General features: G+C 45.1%; 1 protein-coding gene across 1 annotated transcript in view; it reads right to left on the reverse strand.

Annotated features, from left to right (window-relative positions):
- Positions 1 to 22,261, reverse strand: part of LOC123754662 (glutamate receptor ionotropic, delta-1-like) — a 225,621-nt gene that overhangs the window by 174,671 nt on the left and 28,689 nt on the right. Inside the window, exon 3 of the mRNA XM_069326882.1 lies at positions 9,385 to 9,553. Within this exon, the coding sequence (XP_069182983.1) occupies positions 9,385 to 9,553 (169 nt within the window). The remainder of the gene's footprint in view (positions 1 to 9,384; positions 9,554 to 22,261) is intronic.

A 22,261-nucleotide genomic window follows, 5' to 3' on the forward strand; every position in this document is an offset into this window, starting at 1 on the left:
GGTGGAGTCCGGATTTCTTGGCGTTCACAGTTTCGATCAGTTTGTTGACCTTTGCTTTTAATTCGGCTGTAGTGTCCTTCGTTACCCTTTGGAACTTAGTTTGGTCAGAGTGAGATGGCCCGGAAAGTAGAGTTGGAAATTCTGTTGGACGACATATTCGACCTCGAGACACAAAAGAAGGTCACTACCAAAGATACCTTACAAGCAGAACTTATTGCAGAAGGAGGAAAGAATCAAGGCAACTACAGAAGCACCATACTGTCCCCCGAGCTTAAAGCGGCAGCTAAAAGCCTTCGTGAGAACAAGGAGATAGTTGTCAGGAGAGGTGACAAGTCGCCAATATATGTCATTCTTAAAAAAGACGAATATCTGGCGAAATGAACATCATACTCTCTGACCAAACTAAGTTCCAATATATATATATATATATATATATATATATATATATATATATATATATATATATATATATATATATATATATATATATATATATATATATATATATGTCGTACCTAATAGCCAGAACGCACTTCTCAGCCTACTATTCAAGGCCCGATTTGCCTAATAAGCCAAGTTTTCATGAATTAATGTTTTTTCGTCTACCTAACCTACCTAACCTAACCTAACCTAGCTTTTTTTGGCTACCTAACCTAACCTTACCTATAAATATAGGTTAGGTTAGGTTAGGTAGGGTTGGTTAGGTTCGGTCATATATCTACGTTAATTTTAACTCCAATAAAAAAAAATTGACCTCATACATAGAGAAAAGGGTTGCTTTATCATTTCATAAGAAAAAAATTATAGTTAATATATTAATTCAGGAAAACTTGGCTTATTAGGCAAATCGGGCCTTGAATAGTAGGCTGAGAAGAGAGTTCTGGCTACTAGGTACGACATATATATATATATATATATGTCGTACCTAGTAGCCAGAACGCACTTCTCAGCCAACTATGCAAGGCCCCATTTGCCTAATAAGCCAAGTTTTCATGAAATAATTGTTTTTCGACTACCTAACCTACCTAACCTAACCTAACGTAACTTTTTCGGCTACCTAACCGAACCTAACCTATAGAGATAGGTTTGGTTAGGTTAGGCAGGGTTGGTTAGGTTCGGTCATATATCTACGTTAATTTTAATTCCAATAACAAAAAATTGACCTCATACATAATGAAATGGGTAGCTTTATCTTTTCATAAGAAAAAAATTAGAGAAAATATATTAATTCAGGAAAACTTGGCTTATTAGGCAAATAGGGCCTTGCATAGTAGGCTGAGAAGTGCATTCTGGCTACTAGGTACGACATATATATATATATATATATATATATATATATATATATATATATATATATATATATATATAAACATCAGAAAAATCAGAAACATCAGAACAACATCAGAAAAACATCATCAACATCATTTCTGAAACATAAGAAAAATCCAGGAGCAAGGTGCAGTTTTAGGCCTCACCCTGAACCCTTCTAAATGTGAAATAATATGTTCCAACCAGGGCATCGTAGAGAGAATAGAGTCTTCTGCCAAATATCCATAAAACTAAACCTGAAGACAGCACACTCCTAGGAGCTCCCCTGGGGTTGAAAGCCATCGATGAGGTCCTTGATAAGAAAATCGCCGACCTTAAGAGGATGGATGGGAGGATTGAGGATATTGATGCTCATGATGCACTCTACCTCATCACCAGATGTCTGTCCCTCCCCAGGTTAACCTACTTTCTGAGGTGTTCACCATCTTACAGTAGCCAAAAGCTAAGTGAGTATGACCGGTTACTGAAATCAATGCTAGAAAAAGCCCTTACCCTCTCTCTCGATGACCTACAGTGGAAACAAGCCTCTCTTCCCGTAAGACTTGGGGGTCCCGGAGTTCGAACAGCAACGCAAATCGCTGTTCCAGCCTTCCTGTCCTCCTTATCAGCATCCGACGACCTTGTGAAGGAAATTCTACCTGCCCACTTACATCAGCTGGCAGGTGTACATGATCCCAATTTTACACGCTGTGCCACAGAGTGGGCCTCTCGTGCAGGCCAATCACCTCAACCACCATCCCCAAAAGCCCACAAGCAATCCAGCTGGGGTGGTCCCATTGTAGACCAAGTTGCTGCAGAGTGCCTGGGTGCTGCAACAACACAACACGACATTGCTCGCCTCACAGCAGTAGCAGCACCACATGCAGGGGATTTCCTGTTAGCAACCCCAATGTCGGCAACTGGCACGCGTCTCACACCACACGCCCTCCGAATTGCTGTGGCCCTCCGCCTTGCTGCCCCAATCCACACCAGATATAGGTGTATTTGCGGCGAGGTGGTGGCTGACAGGTACGGCCACCATGGCCTACTCTGCCAAAGCACAGGGGGATGGCACTCGAGGCACAGTGAAGTTAACGACATCATCAAGAGGAGCCTCACCACAGCTGGATGCCCAGCTGAAAGAGAGCCCCGTTACCTAACGCCCCGTAACTCTGATGCTCTTATTGGTCGCCCGGATGGTATCACAGTGAACCCCTGGAAGAATGGCAAGCAGTTGGTATGGGACTTCACGTGCGTATCAACCCTGGCTAACGCCTACATTAACCTCAGTGTTGCACAACCAGGTGGCGCTGCCACCCACAGGGAAGCAGCCAAATCCCGTAAGTATAGAGAACTGGATCACCACTACAATTTTGTCCCCATTGCTTCTGAGACACTCGGCGCTGGGGTAAAAGTGCTACCAGTTTTTTGAAGGAACTGGGTTCTAGGCTCATTGAAACAACAAGGGACCCGAGAGCTGCAAGCTTTCTTTTCCAGCGCCTCAGTGTGGCGATACAGAGGGGAAATGCACACTGCATCCAGGGTTCCTGCCCGCCATCTGAGGAGCTGGAGGAACTCGACAACCTATGACAACCATCTTTGTAACCCATATGTAACTCCTTTTTTGCAACAAAGTTCAAATAAAGTAAATATATATGTGTACATACAAAAGAATGGGGGTGGTAGGAGAAGATAATATTAGTGTTCAGTGAGAAACCACTAGGTCTCCTCTGAATACTTTTTATTTTCTTCTCCGAGGCTATGGGTCCCCACATTGGCACCAGAGGTGGTACCCTCACAAACTTTTATATATATATATATATATATATATATATATATATATATATATATATATATATATATATATATATATATAAATATATAAATATATATATATATATATATATATATATATATATATATTTATATATTTATATATATATATATATATATATATATATATACATATATATATATATATATATATATATATATAAATATATAAATATATATATATATATATATATATATATATTTATATATATATATATATATATATATATATATATATATATATATATATATATATATATATATATGTATATATATGTCGTACCTAGTAGCCAGAACGCACTTCTCAGCCTACTATGCAAGGCCCGATTTGCCTAATAAGCCAAGTTTTCATGAATTAATGTTTTTTCGACTACCTAGCCTACCTAACCTAACCTAACTTTTTCGGCTACCTAACCTAACCTAACCTATAAAGATAGGTTAGGTTAGGTTAGGTAGGGTTGGTTAGGTTCAGTCATATATCTACGTTAATTTTAACTCCAATAAAAAAATATTTCCCCTCATACATAATGTAATGGGTAGCTTTATCATTTCATAAGAAAAAAATTTGAGAAAATAAATTAATTCAGGAAAACTTGGCTTATTAGGCAAATCGGGCCTTGCATAGTAGGCTTGAGTGGGTGTGTGCACGTGACAACGAGGCTAAGTATTGGAGCCGCATCCCCTAAACGTGTGACATTGAGCCCCTCTCCAATTGCCAAAAACGCCCAGGGTGATCTGGTAAAAAATAAGCACTCTCCGGAATTTTTGGTTGGTTGTCCGAAAGGACGGACCACCAACAACAACAACCATCATAATACCTCTCAATTATAGTGTTAACTGCCATGTTGCTGTTGTCATACTCTTGCCTGGGTCTTTTGTCATTTGGTGGAGGCTTATATGTCACTGCTACTACTATTCCTGGTCCTCCCATTGTCATGGTGCCTGCTATGTAGTCTCTGATTCCCTTGCAGCCCGGGATAGCCATCTCCTTGAAACTCCATTTCTTTTTCATTAGTAGGGCCACTCCCATCCTCCGCTTCCTTCCCTCTCTTCCTTTTTTATTGTGTAGTCCTGGGGAAACACCGCATTCGTTATGATTCCTCAGAGGTTTTTTTCTGCGAGTCCGATTACATCTGGGTTCACTTCTTGTGCTCTTTCCCTTTGTTCACTTGCCTTGCTTGTAATCCCATCTTTTTTTTTTTTTTTTTTTTTTTTGAGATATATACAAGAGTTGTTACATTCTTGTATAGCCACTAGTACGCGTAGCGTTTCGGGCAAGTCCTTAATCCTATGGTCCCTGGAATACGATCCCCTGCCGCGAAGAATCGTTTTTTCATCCAAGTACACATTTTACTGTTGCGTTAAACAGAGGCTACAGTTAAGGAATTGCACCCAGTAAATCCTCCCTGGCCAGGATACGAACCCATGACATAGCGCTCGCGGAACGCCAGGCGAGTGTCTTACCACTACACCACGGAGACTGTCATCTATATTTCGAGTACAACACCCTGCAACTGACACTCTTCTGTCCTTTCTCAGTTTCTGTTGATTCCACGGAAGCAGGGAAACTGGGAGGGTCCGGGATGGGAGGGCCTAGGAAGGGGGCACCTGGGGGATCTGGGGTGTGCGGGGGCTGGGAAGATCAGGTATGTGGAGGGTGGAGCAGGAGGGAGAGCTTGGGGGGTGGGGGAGAATAGAGGGCTTAGGGGGAGGGTGAGAGGGAGAGGTATGAGAGGGGGGTGAGAGATGAAGGCTTGGGGGAGTGTGGGAGAAGGGGAGGCTTGGGGGACTATGGGAGAGGGTGAGAGGGGAAGGTATGGGAGGGGGGTGAGAGACAGAGGCTTGGGGGAGTGTGGGAGAAGGGGAGGCATGGGGGACTATGGGGGAGGGAGGGCTTGGGAGGATGGGGGTGGGAAGGGAGGGCTGAGGGGGGTGAGGAGGAAGAGAGGGCTTGGGGGAGTGGGAGAGAAGGTAGGGCTTAGAAGGGGGGGAATGGAAGTTTTAGGGGAGTGGGGGATAATGGAGGGCTTAGGGGGTGGGGAAGAATGGAGGGCTTGGGGGTGGTGGAGAAGAGAGCACACGGGGGAGGAGGGAGGGCTTGGGGTGGGGGTGGGGAAGAAGGGGGGTCCTGGGGAGGGGGGCTAGGGGCCCTAGGTGGGCACCTAGCGGAGGCTGGTAGGGGTTGGGGCAGGTAGGTTGCCTATTAGGTGGAAGGTGGGGGTGGTGCTTCTCTGTGGCAGTTGAACTGCTTGTGGAGGGTTCCCCACTCCCCCTCTGGGATTGTAGGGTTCGGGGTTGTGGTTCCCTGATTCCTTTCTCTTTCCCTGCTCTCCCTCCTTGCGGCTGCTGGCCTAATTCTCTCTTCCTTTGTCATATCCCTCTGCAGGAATACTTTTTTGAACTTCAGTACATTTGCTAGTCTGCTCTTCCTTGCTAACATTCATTCTCTTTTATGTTCTCACTCATGAATACCACCTTTATCAATTGATCTCTGTCCTTCTTGTACTGTCCGAGCCTGAAAACCTTTTCAACATTCTGGTCAGCCCTCTCCATCATTACCTCTTTTAGGATCTCATTAACTTCGTTTTTGTCCTTGTTTCTCCACTCCGCTGGACTGGTCCCTGTTTGCTCCTTAATGCCTACTATTACTATTGTTCTTTTTCGCTCTATCAGCCGGCTAGTACTTCTGCAGTAAGGCTGCACTTCCAGGGCAACTTCCCTTACTGCAGACCTAGTTTAAGGGCTCTTTTTAAAAAAGTTTGCAAATGAGGGTTGTCAGTGTAGGTTCCTCTACAGGAACATTACCATCTCCTTGAGGGATGGTTTGTGTCTGGTATTGGGGAGGATTTTTTTTCAGGCTTCTTATTTCTTCCTTCGTTGTCTTCAGCTCATCCTGCAGGTTGGTTCCTGTCTCCCTTATTGCCCTCAGTCCTTCACTAAATTCATTCCATATTTGTGCAATTATTCCCCTAATAAAGGCATCCTGTCCCTCCTTTCCTCTCGGTTTGTTCCTGCCATGTTTGTCTCCCTGAGTTTGTCTCCCTGAGTTTGTATCCCAGTCATGTTTTTCCCTTAGAGAGAGAGAGAGAGAGAGAGAGAGAGAGAGAGAGAGAGAGAGAGAGAGAGAGAGAGAGAGAGAGAGAGAGAGAGAGAGAGAGAGAGAGAGAGAGAGAGAAAGAGAGAGAGAGAGAGAGAGAGAGAGAGAGAGAGAGAGAGAGAGAGAGAGAGAGAGAGAGAGAGAGAGAGAGAGAGAGAGAGAGAGAGAGAGAGAGAGAGAGAGAGAGAGAGAGAGAGAGAGAGAGAGAGAGAGAGAGATATTGAGAGAGAGAGAGAGAGATATTGAGAGAGAGAGAGAGAGAGAGAAAGAGAATGGAGAGAAAGAGAAGGGAGAGAAAGAGAAGGGAGAGACAGAGAGAATGGAGAGAGTAAGTGTATTTTGTGTGCGAGCACTTGTGTGCACGTGCGCTCATGCGAATGTCAGTATGTGTGTGGATGGGGGGGGGGGTGGAAGGGGGGTGTGGACGGGCGAGAGAAAGAGAGAGAGAGTGCGTGTATGGCGTGGTATGTATGAGTGTGATGTGCGTGTATGGGGAGGTTACAGGGAGAGATAGGGAGGAAGGGGGAGAGGCTCCAAAAAGATCTATCTTTGCATGCACAGGGGAAGGAGGGGGAAGAGGGTGGAGGAGGGGGGTAGGATGAGAGACTGTAGTTATAGTCAGTTGTCAACTAAGTGTCAAAAGCCCCTATTTGGACGGTTCTCGTGCAGGGGAAGGGGAGTGTTTCTTGGGAGTGAAAGATGGGGGTGGGAAAGAGGGGGTGGGAAAGAGGGAGCGGAGGGTTATCCTGAGACTGGCATAATGTCTCACATAAGTAAAAACGTGTCTCACATAAGTACGTTTTTGTGGTCAATTATAGGGGGAAATGGTTGGGGGGGGGGGGGAGTCTTTTGGGAGAGTGAGAAGGGGGTAAAAGAGGGAGTGGAGTATGAGTGTGTGGGACACTTACCTGCCTTGCCTGTGGGACCCTTGCCACACAGGTGCTAAGACCTTCCTACCCTGACTGTGTGTGTGTGTGTGTGTGTGTGTGTGTGTGTGTGTGTGTGTGTGTGTGTGTGTGTGTGTGTGTGTGTGTGTGTGTGTGTGTGTGTGTGTGTGTGTGTACTCACCTAATTGTGCTTGTGGGGGTTGAGCTCTGGCTCTTTGGTCCCGCCTCTCAACCGTCAATCAACTGGTGTACAGATTCCTGAGCCTACTGGGCTCTATCATATCTACATTTGAAACTGTGTATGGAGTCAGCCTCCACCACATCACTTCCTAATGCATTCCATTTACTAACTACTCTGACACTGAAAAAGTTCTTTCTAACGTCTCTGTGGCTCATTTGGGTACTCAGCTTCCACCTCTGTCCCCTTGTTCGCGTCCAACCAGTGTTGAATAGTTCATCCTTGTTTACCCGGTCGATTCCCCTGAGGATTTTGTAGGTTGTGATCATGTCCCCCCTTACTCTTCTGTCTTCCAGTGTCGTAAGGTGCATTTCCCGCAGCCTTTCCTCATAACGCATGCCTCTTAGTTCTGGGACTAGTCTAGTAGCATACCTTTGGACTTTTTCCAGTTTCGTCTTGTGCTTGACAAGGTACGGGCTCCGTGCTGGGGCCGCATACTCCAGGATTGGTCTTACATATGTGGTGTACAAGATTCTGAATGATTCCTTACACAGGTTCCTGAACGCTGTTCTGATGTTAGCCAGCCTCGCATATGCGCAGACGTTATTCTCTTTATGTGGGCTTCAGGAGACAGGTTTGGTGTGATATCAACTCCTAGATCTTTCTCTCTGTCTGTTTCATTAAGTACTTAAGTGTGTGTGTGTGTGAGTGTGTGTGTGTGTGTGTGTGTGTGTGTGTGTGTGTGTGTGTGTGTGTGTGTGTGTGTGTGTGTGTGTGTGTGTGTGTGTGTGTGTGTGTGTGTGTGTGTGTGTGTGTGTGTGTGTGTGTGTGTGTGTGTGTGTGTGTGTGTGTGTGTGTGTGTGTGTGTGTGTGTGTGTGTGTGTGTGTGTGTGTGTGTGTGTGCGTGCGTGCGTGCGTGCGTGTGCATACTCAGTTGTCGGTTCTTGGAGGGTCGTTGCATTTGCTCCTATGTCCCGCTTTTCGAGTATAAGTAGTTTAGTTCTGAGAAAAAATTCACTAGTTTTCTTATCATATTTACATTTAATATTGCGTAGTAAAGTGGCTTCGAAAACTACCACATTTAGTCCGTTTCACTTTGTTGTAACTTTTATACTGGAAAATTCTTACTCTCATCTTTGTAACTTATCTGTTTCCAATTGCCACTAAAGTCTTCTAGTTCTACTGTTTCATAATTTGAACTCTGCATCCATGTCTTCTTTTTCAATCCTTTTTTTTTTTTTTTTTTTTTTTTTTTGAGATATATACAAGAGTTGTTACATTCTTGTACAGCCACTAGTACGCGTAGCGTTTCGGGCAAGTCCTTAATCCTATGGTCCCTGGAATACGATCCCCTGCCGCAAAGAATCGTTTTTTCATCCAAGTACACATTTTACTGTTGCGTTAAACAGAGGCTACAGTTAAGGAATTGCGCCCAGTAAATCCTCCCCGGCCAGGATACGAACCCATGACATAGCGCTCGCGGAACGCCAGGATCTTAGAATCTTTTTCAGCGTTATTCTGTCTGCCTTATTCCCTCTTTCCTTCAGTGTTTAGATGTCCAGTTCTCTCAGTCTTTATGCCTAGTTCTGGGCCCTTAGCTCAGGAACGAGCGTTGGTATATATTTTTGGACCCTTTCTAGTTCGATTTGTGTTTCATTAAATAGGAGTTCCAAGCTGGTGCAACATACTCAACAATGAGTGTCACAAAGGATGTTTACAGCCCTCGGAAAGGATCTTTATACAGGTTCCTGAAGGTAACCAGACGTGTGTCAGTATTGCATATGCAGCTGTCTGTCGCTATTCTGCTCTTGTGTGCCTCTGGTATAAGATTTTTCGTCATGTCCACTCCTAATTTTTTATATATTTTTGGTTTCCAGAGAATGGAAAGTGTCTTCCCTTCATACTGTATGGTATTTAAAATCATTTGACTCCAGTTTCTATCTTAATAAACTTGCATTTATCAGGGATAAAGGCTAATATAATTTTCAGACCATTATTGTGTCAGTGTGTGTTTGCGCGTGTACTTTGTTTGTAATAACTCATTTTAAATCAAACATTTTAGTGGGCAGGTTTAATCTTACGTGAAGTTGAGTTTGTGGGCGAAGGTGTGGATGAGCCGGGCGTCAGTGGAGTCGGTCAACACAATGGCTGTTCCGGGGGTCTCGCTGACTCGCTGGTAGTCAAGATACGGTAAGTCAACAGATGCTGTTACTACTTTCATCTTGTTGCCCATGAAGTCTTTCAAGCTTTCTGAAACGGTTGGATATATCTTGAATATAATTAATAGAAAGAAAAATTAGTTTATGTTGAATTCTTTTCATCGACCAATTCATCTGAACCAGTATATTTAGAACTATGATTTACTTCTTATTCCTGCAATAACGTCTGTCCTCTATACACAGGTATTTACGAGTATTTAAATATAAATTAAGTGAAACAGTTATCTCACAGATTTAGTAAGTTTTATTTAAATTTCTTTATAAAATAATTATTTAAAATTAAAATTATATAATCTTAATTTTTATTTACAAAAAATACTTCATAATATTAAAGCAAAGGTGTATTATGTGCATTTACAATAACTAATAACGTACAATAACTACGGGTGGTTCAGGAATTTTGTCTCTGAATTTGTGAAACATGTTGCAGCAAAAATTAATAAAAGTTTGCGGAAGAAATATTGCAGCACACCAGAAAGTACTCATTGCTAATGTACTTCTTTGCTTTTTCTTATTTTTAAATAATTTTTGTGAATGAATTTACCAGCTGATATACTAACGTACTAAGCAAGTAAGGTGATCTGATATTGAAATCGTACTTCAATAAGTATGCAATGAGAACACAATTAAATAGGTAAGCAATAATATGAGTAAAACTACTTTTACAATTAGAAGAATACTCGAAATAAGAGACCTTTCCTCGCTGCATGAGTTATTACACTTCTCAAGAAAAGAAAATCCAGCAGACTATTTATCCTGAAGACTAACATTGAAACAGCTAAAGAGAGCTAAACTTTGGTTTCACACACTCAAATGGTTGGCTGTTGGTAGCTAGCCAAAATATAAGCTACTGGCCATTTTGACAACGCTGGACCTTAAACTATTTTAGGTTGAACATAATCATGTAGTGGTTCTAATTTGGAAGGAAGACAACAATAAACCATCAGTAAATGTATGTCCTTGATAACGAGATTGTTATAGATACACACAGTTGTTACTTAATATCATAAACTATTTTATTTATAAAGTAATATAGAGAATCTAGTCCAGAAAGACAGGAAATTGCGGCGCCAAATATTCTGTCCAGTGACAATTCAAACTCTCACCTTCCGAGTGTGAACATACACTGAGACCTAAACGTTCGGTGGTGGGGGACCACATGTTAATGTCGGTGGTGGGGGACCACATGTTAATGTCGGTGGTGGTGGGACCACATGTTAATGTCGGTGGTGGTGGGACCACATGTTAATGTCGGTGGTGGTGGGACCACATGTTAATGTCGGTGGTGGTGGGACCACATGTTAATGTCGGTGGTGGTGGGACCACATGTTAATGTCGGTGGTGGTGGGACCACATGTTAATGTCGGTAGTGGGGGACCACATGTTAATGACAATTCAGATACAGTGACTCGAAATACTACCCATGCTAAATGGGTAGTTGTGGGTCAACTGTGCCGGCATGCCGTGCTCCGTCCACCAAAAAGCACCCACTTGTCAATTTCTTGTAGCAAGATATCTTCATGCTCTGTCATGTGGGTAGAGCGTAGCTTCTTGACTCTGCAGATAAACTGGGTTAGCAAGTTTAGAGATGGAGAGATAGGGGATCGGCACTCACATTGAGAGTTGAATATCAAGCTGCAGGCTGGTGGGGGTCTTTGGACGAGACTGCCCCTCCCCCCCTCAGCCTAATTATTATCTTAGACCTTGGAGAAAGATGTATGTGAGGTATTGAATGGTATACCGTGATTCCCATTTAAATGTTTGGTGAACATGCTATTTGGCAGTCAGTTATGCAGTTTTCTCAATTTTCCCTTTAGTGATGCCACTCATAATGTTAATTTGATTAACATTTTATATATGTTGAGTAAATAAGAAAAATATAAACTAAATTTTGAATGAATGCCTTTAAATCCTACATCTTGAACTCATGCTAGTCATGTGTGGTGTAAAGAAGAGTGAAGGAAACTCACTTACACAATTCATTGTGTAAGTTATTACATGTTATCATTACTAGAGATAACAGCTTCGAATAACATTCCAGACGTCTGTAACATGGTGGATGGTGGAAGTGAATCCTTCTCTTTCTATTTACATATCTATTAGGCCCTTTCCCTCCACAAGTTTTTTTAATTCCTTTCCTTTGCACTTTTAGCTCTACTTTTTTTTAGCTCTCCTTTTTTTAGCTCCCTTTTTTTTAGCTCTCAATTTTTTAGCTCTCCTTTTTTTAGCTCTCCTTTTTTTAGCTCTTTCCCCTTCCACTTTTAGTTTCCCTTTAATCCTCCTCTTAACTCATTTGTGCCCTCCTACCTCTTTATCTATTTTTTCTTCCTCTATGTTCTAAGGCGTTTTACTCCTCTAATTGTCCTTCCTTCCAAGCTTTGATCTCTCTTTTTTTATTTCTTTCCCATTTCCCTATCACAGATTTGAATACTACAGTTATATATTGTTGCAGAAACAAGGTATAACTGAATGAGATCATGTAGTGATATGCTGGGAACTTTTTCGATCAAATGGAAAATATATTTTGTATTGTTTGTTTTCTAGGATTGTTGCCTAAGTTATCGGAGCGAATGCAGCAGCAACTACCTATCAAAAGATAGAGTTAGTGTCAACCCGGCATGGTGTGTAGACCTGAGCGTCGCTGCTGACGTGGCTTGCGTCCCGTGTTTCTCCTGAGGGGCCCCTGGGGTCGTGACGGTCTGCAGTCATTGGGGGCCTGTGCCCATTGTCACCAGGCAGGCCTCAATTGACCTGGAATTTTCCGGGAATGCTTCCTACCACGCAGTAGAGGAGGTGATACTTGATATGCTTCGTGTTCCTGTGGAGGCTGTGTGTGGTGTGCAGGTGCTTGTTGGGAGGCGGGCGATTGTCAAGTCGGCTCCACAGTGATTTACCAGGATCTCGGCGTGTGCTATGATGGGCGCTCTTTCAATCTTCCTGGAGATGGTGGGTCAGTGAACCTCTCCAGTGACCGTTGTGGTGCCACGACGTATGTAGCGGTGCATGGGATGCCCTTCAAGTTCCCTGAGGACCTTCTACGTCGGTACTTTGCCCGTTTTGGGCGGGTCCTTTATGTGAGAGTCAATGCCGTCTCTACTGGGAGGTGGAAGGGGGTCCCGTGTGAGACCCGCACTCTCGCCATGTGCCTCAGGGATCCTATACCGTCCTCCATGCTGTTGGGGTTCCCAATTCGTATCTTTCACGCAGGACAACCTAGAACATGTTTCAGGTGCGGCCTACCGGGTCACCAGGCCGTGCAGTGTGAGGAGCGCCGGGTTACCCCCTGTTAACCTCTTCCGGGAGGAGGATTTTCCCCCATTGTCGTCTCCGGACCTGTCTCCAAGTGCTAGAATGTGTGTTGTTTCCCTGCCGGCTACTGTCTCGGTGTTGGATCCTGCGGCTCGCCTGGGTGCAGATGTGGGTGGTGGAGTGGATGTTGCCGTGGGGGTTGGGGCAGCCCCATCCCCGCTGCCGTCTTCCCCGCCTGAGTCGTCCCTGTCCTTGACGCCCCAGCCCACCTTGTCTCGGCCGCCCCAGCTTGTTCTGTCCCTGGATACGGTGTCTCCTGTCATTCTGGATGTCCACGAGGGGCTGTCTCCTGCGATGTGCGGTCCAGTGCCCCTGGCTATGGAGGCTGCGGTTCTCAGGGGCTGGGCTTTGAAGGGGCCCGTCGGAGAGTTCTGCTGTGATATGGAATGATGGGGATGATAGTTCGGACGACCAGCTGCCTGTCTCCAAGCGCTCGAGGCGGGTTCCGAGAGTGTCTCCCCCTTCGTGGTGTGCCTTGAGTGGAGGTGGGAGAGGATGATGCTCCGGCGTCTCCCGCAGTCGTTAGCGGTACTGTGGGGGGCTCTGTGCTACTTCCTGGGTCGCCCCCTCTACCTACTGCAGTTGGCTCCCCACAGTGAGAAGCTGTTCCGGCTGATCGGGACCTCGTCGTGGTCTTAAGGAAAGTTGTGCGCCAGTGGGCCTCTGCTCCTGTGCCCGGTGGCGGGGCCCTGGCGCGTCTGTGTTCTCTGCGGGTCCCCCCAGTGCGCAGCCCGTGAGAGGCCTAGTGAAAAGCCTCGTTCGAAAATCCGTACGAAGCCCAGTGCGATGCCCTGTGCGGCTCTGTGCAACATCCAGTGCGAATTCAAGTGCGGAGTCTGGTGCGGAACCCCTTAGTGTGGAACCCTTACCTGTGATCATGGCTGCCGGGGGCGTAGTTCCTAAGTTGCAGTGTTTGGATCTCACTTAGGATTACTGGATGTGTCTGGTCCCGTGGTACTTTTCAACTATTTGGATGCCGTGGATTAAGGGGTTTATTTATGGGGTGCCTGATTTGATGCCTCGGTCTTGTGCGTCTCCTGGTCAACAGGTGTCCGAAGACGTCCAGATGATTTGGGAGGCTTACTGCTTGCTCCTTCCGGCGCGGGAGTTCCCGGATAAATATCAATAGTACTTGTGCTCGATTTGTATACTCCCTGTCTTTTGTTTTTGTTGCCGTGTCTGCTGTATGTATGTTTGTATCCGTGTTTTGATTCGCCTCGTTGGGGCGTTGTGTTTGTTTGTATTTGTTTGCGTTTTTGGATGTGCTGTACTGGTTGTTTCCTGTGTGTGCTTTATGTACTCACCTAATTGTGCTTGTGGGGGTTGAGCTCTGGCTCTTTGGTCCCGCATCTCAACCGTCAATCAACAGGTGTACAGGTTCCTGAGTCTATTGGGCTCTATCATATCTACACTTGAAACTGTGTATGAAGTCAGCATCCACCACCTCATTTCCTAATGCATTCAATTTGTCAACCACTCTGACACAAAAAAATTCTATCTAATATCTCTGTGGCTCATTTGGGCACTCAATTTCCACCTGTGTCCCCTAGTACATGTGCCCTTTGTGATAAATAGCCTGTCTTTATCTACCCTATCAATACCCTTGAGAATCTTGAATGTGGTGATCATGTCCCCCCTAACTCTTCTGTCTTCCAGCGAAGTAAGGTTTAATTCCCGTAGCCTCTCCTCGTAGCTCATACCTCTCAGCTCGGGTACTAGTCTGGTGGCAAACCTTTGAACCTTTTCTAGTTTGGTCTTATCCTTGACTAGATATGGACTCCATGCTGGGGATGCATACTCCAGGATTGGCCTGACATATGTGGTATACAAAGTTCTGAATGATTCCTTACACAAGTTTCTGAATGCCGTTCTTATGTTGGCCAGCCTGGCATATGCAGCTGATGTTATCCTCTTGATATGGGCTGCTGGGGACAGGTCTGGCATGATGTCAACCCCCAAGTCTTTTTCTCTCACTGACTCATGAAGAATTTCATCTCCCAGATGATACCTAGGATCTGGCCTCCTGCTCCCTATGCCTATCTTCATTATATTTCATTTGCTTGGGTTAAACTCTAACAACCATTTGTTCGACCATTCCTTCAGCTTGTCTAGGTCTTCTTGAAGCCTCAAACAGTCATCCTCTGTCTTAATTCTTCTCATAATTTTGGCATCGTCAGCAAACATTGAGAGAAATGAATCTATACCCTCCGGGAAATCGTTTACATATATCAGAAACAAGATAGGACCGAGTACAGAGCCCCGTGGGACCCCAATGGTGACTTCACGCCAATCCGAGGTCTCACCCCTCACCGTAACTCTTTGCTTCCTATTTCTTAGGTACTCCCTTATCCACTGGAGCACCTTACCAGCTACACCTGCCTGTCTCTCCAGTTTATGTACCAGCCTCTTATGCGGTACTGTGTTAAAGGCTTTCTGACAATCCAAGAAAATGCAGTCCGCCCATCCTTCTCTTTCTTGCTTAATCTTTGTCACCTGGTCGTAGAATTCTATTAAGCCAGTCATGCAAGATTTACTTTCCCTGAATCCATGTTAACGATTTATCACGAAGTCCCTTCTCTCCAGATGTGTTACTAGGTTTTTTCTCACGATCTTCACCACCTTGGAATACAAGTCAAGGACACTGGCTTGTAGTTCAGTGCCTCTTGCCTGTTGCCCTTTTTGTATATTGGGACCACATTCGCCGACTTCCATATTTCTGGTAGGTCTCCCGTCTCCAGTGACCTACTATACACTATGGAGAGTGGCAAGCAAAGTGCCTCTGCACACTCTTTCTCAGTACCCATGGTGAGATCCCGTCTGGACCAACAGCCTTTCTAACATCCAGATCCAGCAGGTGTCTCTTGACCTCCTCACTCGTAATTTCGAACCCTTCCAAGGCCGCTTGGTTTACTTCCCTTTCTCCTAGCACAGTGACCTCGCCTTGTTCTATTGTGAAGACCTCCTGGAACATCTTGTTGAGTTCTTCACACACCTCTTTGTCATTCTCTGTATACCTGTCCTCGTCTGTTCTAAGTTTCATTACATGTTCTTTCACTGTTGTTTTCCTCCCGATGTGACTATGGAGTAGCTTTAGTTCGGTCTTGGCTTTGTTTACTATATAATAATAATAATAATAATAATAATAATAATAATAATAATAATAATAATAATAATAATAATAATAATAATTTATTTAGAAACAGTACATGCATAGTTGCAGCGTTGCAGTACAAACATTCTGTTAGATTCAAAGATAGAGGTAGTACATACAATACCTAAAGCCAGTAATACGCATAGCGTTTCGGGCAAGGAGAGGTATCATTTTCATAATTTTTCTCTGCTTCTCTTCTCACCCTAACATACACATTCCTGGTTCTCTGGTATCTCTCTCTACTTTCTGGTGTTCTGTTATTACGGAAGTTCCTCCATGCCCTTTTCTTCAGCTCCTTTGCTTCCATACATGCCCTGTTATACCATGGATTCTTATTTTGCCTATCGGATTTTTCCCTTTGGGACGGGATGAACTTGTTTACTGCCTCCTGACACTTTTGGGTGACATAGTCCATCATATCTTGTACAGACGTAGCTCTGAGGTCTGTCCCAAAGTATTTCCTTTAGGAAACGTCTCATCAGATTTCGGTAATCCATCCTTTTGTTTCCTAGTTCTTTTTTGGGGGGAGATAATTCCCAGCTGTACCAAGTACTCAAAGTTTAATTCACTGTGGTCACTCATTCCCAAGGGTGCTTCCATCTTAACTTCCCTTATATCCCACTTACTTAGGGTAAATATCAGATCGAGCATGGCTGGTACCTCTTCTCCTCTCATTCTTGTTGCTTCCTTGAGGTGCTGGCTTAGAAAGTGTCTTGTTGCCACATCCAGCAGCTTAGCTCTCCATGTTTCTGGTCTTCCATCCCTGTTCTCCCAGTCTATTTTCCCGTGGTTGAAGTCTCCATGATTAGTGTTCCAGATCCACTCCTGTTGGCAACAGAAGCTGCTCTCTCTATTATATTAATGGTGGCCATGTTGTTTCTATCATATTCCTGTCTGGGTCTTCTGTCATTTGGTGGTGGATTATAAATGACTACGACTATAATTTTTTGTCCTCCCAGGTGTTATGGTACTTGCTATGTAGTCACTGAAACCCTCACAGCCCTGAGTAACCATCTCCTCAAAGTCCCAGCCCTTTCTTACCAGCAGAACTACACCACCACCGCCTCTTCCTTCTCTCTCTTTCCTCATAACATAATAGTCCTGTGGGAACACTGCATTTGTTATGGTTTTCGTTAGCTTTGTTTATGTGAGTGCTATTATATCTGGGTTTTCCTCAAGTACCCATTCTCCAAGCTCATTTGCTTTATTTGTAATTCCATCTATGTTAGTGTATATTGCCCTGAGGCTCACTTTCTTCTGCCCCTTCTCAAATCGCCTCCTTGGTGAGTGTTCTGCTGGTGGGGGAAGCTGTTCCATGGATGTGAGGATTTGTGAGGTGGATAACAGGGTCTCATAGGATACTGGGGTGAGGGGCGAGGGATCAAGTGAAGGGGGGGGGAAAGAGAGTTTGGGATGAAGGGGGAGGGAAGACTGGAAAGAAAAGGGGTGAGGGGGGACATAGCAGGAGGGGGGGAGGGGTCGTAGGGTGGGAATGGGGTGTGGGTGGAGGGAGATTTGGCTGAGCATTTGAGTAGGGGCAGGGAGGGTTTGGGGTAGGGGGGTTTTCTATGCAGAGGAGGGTGGTGTAGTTGCCCTCTCCTCTGGTGTTACTGGGTAGCTGGTTGTGGGTTCTCCCCTCACCTCTGGGGATGATGTGTTGGGAGCTGTGAGTTCCTGGTTTTCCCCTCTCGCCCTGCGCCTCTTTCTTGCTTCTGCCACCATGGCTCTCTCCTCCCTCGTCATGTCTTTCTGGAGGAATACGTTTTTTTAATTCTCCCACATGTTGCAGGCGGTTTTTCCTTGTTAGAATCAACTCCTTTGTGTTTTCGTTTGCAAACACTATCTTTAACACACGATCTCGGTCTTTGTTGTACCAGCCTAGCCTGAAAACCTTCTCAATTCTATGCTCAGCCCCTTCCATGTCTAGTGCCTTCAGTATTTCATTCACTGCTGCATTGTTCTTATCATTCCACTTTGTCCTGTTGGAGCCTTCCTGCTCTTTAATACCCACAGCTACCACTGATCTTTTTCTTTCCAGCAGCTGGCTAGTGGCACGTGCCGCTTCCTGTGAGGTAGCTGCTTTCATTGCCACCTCTATCATTGTGGACATTACTTCAGAGTTATTTTTTTTTAGCATTTCTGCAAATGTTTCTTTTATAGTGACAATATACTATTTCCACCTTCCCCCTGGATGATTATCTGAGTCTCAGCATCAGCATTGTTCACTTTGAGGGTTCTAATCTCCTCTTTTCCTGCTGTCAGCTCTCTTTTCAGGTTGCTTATTTCACTCTTCATTTCCTGCATCACTCCCATCATCTCACACTTGATATTCTCCACAAACTGGGCTAAAATTTCCTTCATCACCTTGACTTTCCCTGTTCCTCTGTTTCCACTGGCCATCATGCTTGCCCCTGTTCCTGTTATGCTGTGATAGGATTTGTCAGGAGGAGGGCAAGCGAGGTGAGAGAGAGAGAGAGAGAGAGAGAGAGAGAGAGAGAGAGAGAGAGAGAGAGAGAGAGAGAGAGAGAGAGAGAGAGAGAGAGAGAGAGAGAGAGAGAGAGAGAGAGAGAGAGATAGAGAGAGAGAGGGAGGGAGAGATAGAGCATGATAAAGAGAGAGAGTGAGTGTGTGTGTTTGTAGGGGAGGGGATGCCTGAGAAACTGGGGGGGGGGGAGGGGGCAGAGATGTCACTTCAGGTCAGGTGGTCAGATGATGGGAGGGAGGGAGTGTGTGTGTGTGTGTGTGTGTGTGTGTGTGTGTGTGTGTGTGTGTGTGTGTGTGTGTGTGTGTGTGTGTGTGTGTGTGTGTGTGTGTGTGTGTGTGTGTGTGTGTGTGTGTGTGTGTGTGTGTGAGTGTGTGTGTGTGTGTGTGTGTGAGTGTGTGTGTGTGTGTGTGTGTGTGTGTGTGTGTGTGTGTGTGTGTGTGTGTGTGTGTGTGTGTGTGTGTGTGTGTGTGTGTGTGTGTGTGTGTGTGTGAGTGTGTGTGTGTGTGTGTGTGTGTGTGTGTGTGTGTGTGTGTGTGTGTGTGTGTGTGTGTGTGTGTGTGTGTGTGTGTGTGTGTGTGTGTGTGTGTGTGTGTGTGTGTGTGTGTGTGTGTGTGTGTACTCACCTAGTTGTACTCACCTAGTTGTGTTTGCGGTGGTTGAGCTCTGGCTCTTTGGTCCCGCCTCTCAACCGTCAATCAACAGGTGTACAGATTCCTGAGCCTATCGGGCTCTGTCATATCTACACTTGAAACTGTGTATGGAGTCAGCCTCCACCACATCACTTCCTAATGCATTCCATTTGTCAACCACTCTGACACTAAAAAAGTTCTTTCTAATATCTCTGTGGCTCATTTGGGCACTCAGTTTCCACCTGTGTCCCCTAGTACGTGTGCCCCTTGTGTTAAATAGACTGTCTTTATCTACCCTATCAATCCCCTTCAGAATCTTGAATGTGGTGATCATGTCCCCCCTAACTCTTCTGTCTTCCAGCGAAGTGAGGTTTAATTCCCGTAGTCTCTCCTCGTAGCTCATACCTCTCAGCTCGGGTACTAGTCTGGTGGCAAACCTTTGAACCTTTTCCAGTTTAGTCTTATCCTTGACTAGATATGGACTCCATGCTGGGGCTGCATACTCCAGGATTGGCCTGACATATGTGGTATACAAAGTTCTGAATGATTCTTTACACAAGTTTCTGAATGCCGTTCGTATGTTGGCCAGCCTGGCATATGCCGCTGATGTTATCCGCTTGATATGTGCTGCAGGAGACAGGTCTGGCGTGATATCAACCCCCAAGTCTTTTTCCTTCTCTGACTCCTGAAGAATTTCCTCTCCCAGATGATACCTTGTATCTGGCCTCCTGCTCCCTACACCTATCTTCATTACATTACATTTGGTTGGGTTAAACTCTAACAACCATTTGTTCGACCATTCCTTCAGCTTGTCTAGGTCTTCTTGAAGCCTCAAACAGTCCTCTTCTGTTTTAATCCTTCTCATAATTTTAGCATCGTCCGCAAACATTGAGAGAAATGAATCGATACCCTCCGGGAGATCATTTACATATATCAGAAACAAGATAGGACCGAGTACAGAGCCCTGTGGGACTCCACTGGTGACTTCACGCCAATCGGAGGTCTCACCCCTCACCGTAACTCTCTGCTTCCTATTGCTTAGATACTCCCTTATCCACTGGAGCACCTTACCAGCTACACCTGCCTGTCTCTCCAGCTTATGTACCAGCCTCTTATGTGGTACTGTGTCAAAGGCTTTCCGACAATCCAAGAAAATGCAGTCCGCCCAGCCCTCTCTTTCTTGCTTAATCTGTGTCACCTGATCGTAGAATTCTATCAAGCCTGTAAGGCAAGATTTACCCTCCCTGAATCCATGTTGGCGATTTGTCACGAAGTCCCTTCTCTCCAGATGTGTTACCAGGTTTTTTCTCACGATCTTCTCCATCACCTTGCATGGTATACAAGTCAAGGACACTGGCCTGTAGTTCAGTGCCTCTTGTCTGTCGCCCTTTTTGTATATTGGGACCACATTCGCCGTCTTCCATATTTCTGGTAGGTCTCCCGTCTCTAGTGACTTACTATACACTATGGAGAGTGGCAGGCAAAGTGCCTCTGCACACTCTTTCAGTACCCATGGTGAGATCCCATCTGGACCAACAGCCTTTCTAACATCCAGATCCAGCAGGTGTCTCTTGACCTCCTCTCTCGAAATTTCGAACTCCTCCAAGGCCGCCTGGTTTACCTCCCTTTCTCCTAGCACAGTGACCTCACCCTGTTCTATTGTGAAGACCTCCTGGAACCTCTTGTTGAGTTCCTCACACACCTCTCTGTCATTCTCTGTATACCTATCCTCGCCTGTTCTAAGTTTCAATACCTGTTCTTTCACTGTTGTTTTCCTTCTGATGTGACTGTGGAGTAGCTTTGGTTCGGTCTTGGCTTTGTTTGCTATATCATTTTCAAAATTTTTCTCTGCTTCTCTTCTCACCCTGACGTACTCATTCCTGGTTCTCTGGTATCTCTCTCTGCTTTCTGGTGTTCTGTTATTCCGGAAGTTCCTCCACGCCTTTTTGTTCAGTTTCTTCGCTTCCATACATGGCCTATTATACCATGGATTCTTCTGTTGCTTCTCGGATTTTTCCCTTTGGGCCGGGATGAACCTGTTTACTGCCTCCTGACACTTTTGGGTAACATAGTCCATCATACCCTGTACAGACTTGTCTCTGAGGTCTGTGTCCCAAGGTATTTCACTTAGGAAACTTCTCATCTGTTCATAATTCCCCTTTCGGTATGCCAGCCTTTTGATTCCTAGTTCTTTTTGGGGGGAGATAAGTCCTAGCTCTACCAGGTACTCAAAGTTCAATACACTGTGGTCACTCATTCCCAAGGGCGCTTCCATCTTAACTTCCCTTATATCCCATTCATTTAGGGTAAATATCAAATCAAGCATTGCTGGTTCATCTTCTCCTCTCATTCTTGTTGGTTCTTTGGTGTGCTGGCTTAGAAAGTTTCTTGTTGCCACGTCCAGCAGCTTAGCTCTCCATGTTTCTGGTCCTCCATGCGGGTCTCTGTTCTTCCAATCTATCTTCCCATGGTTGAAGTCTCCCATAATTAGTAGTCCAGATCCATTCCTGCTAGCAACAGAAGCTGCTCTTTCTATTATGTTAATGGTGGCCATGTTGTTTCTATCATATTCCTGTCTAGGTCTTCTGTCATTTGGTGGTGGATTATATATGACTGCGACTATAATTTTTTTCCCTCCATTTGTTACAGTACCTGCTATGTAGTCACTAAAACCTTCACAGCCCTGAATATCCATCTCCTCAAAATCCCAGCCTTTTCTTACCAGCAGAGCTACACCACCCCCACCTCTTCCTTCCCTCTCTTTCCTCATAACATAATAGTCCTGTGGGAACACTGCATTTGTTATCGTTTTCGTGATCTTTGTTTCTGTGAGGGCTATTATGTCTGGGTTATCCTCTAGTACCAGTTCTCCAAGCTCATTTGCTTTATTTGTAATTCCATCTATGTTTGTGTACATCGCTTTGAGGCTCACTTTCTTCTGTCCCTTCTCAAATCGCCTCCTTGGTGAGTGTTCTGCTGGTGGGGGAGGCTGTTCCATGGGTGTGAGGACCTGTGAGGTGGATAACAGGGTCTCAGAGGATACTGGGATGAGGTGCGGGGGATCCAGTGAAGGGGGAGGGACAGGGAGGGTATGGGGTGAAAGGGGAGGGAGGACGGGAAGGAAAGGGGGGGAGGGAGGACTCGGGAGGAGGGGAGGGGTAGAAG

The sequence above is a fragment of the Procambarus clarkii genome, chromosome 18 (genome assembly GCF_040958095.1).
Source record: "Procambarus clarkii isolate CNS0578487 chromosome 18, FALCON_Pclarkii_2.0, whole genome shotgun sequence".
Lineage (NCBI taxonomy): Eukaryota > Metazoa > Arthropoda > Malacostraca > Decapoda > Cambaridae > Procambarus > Procambarus clarkii.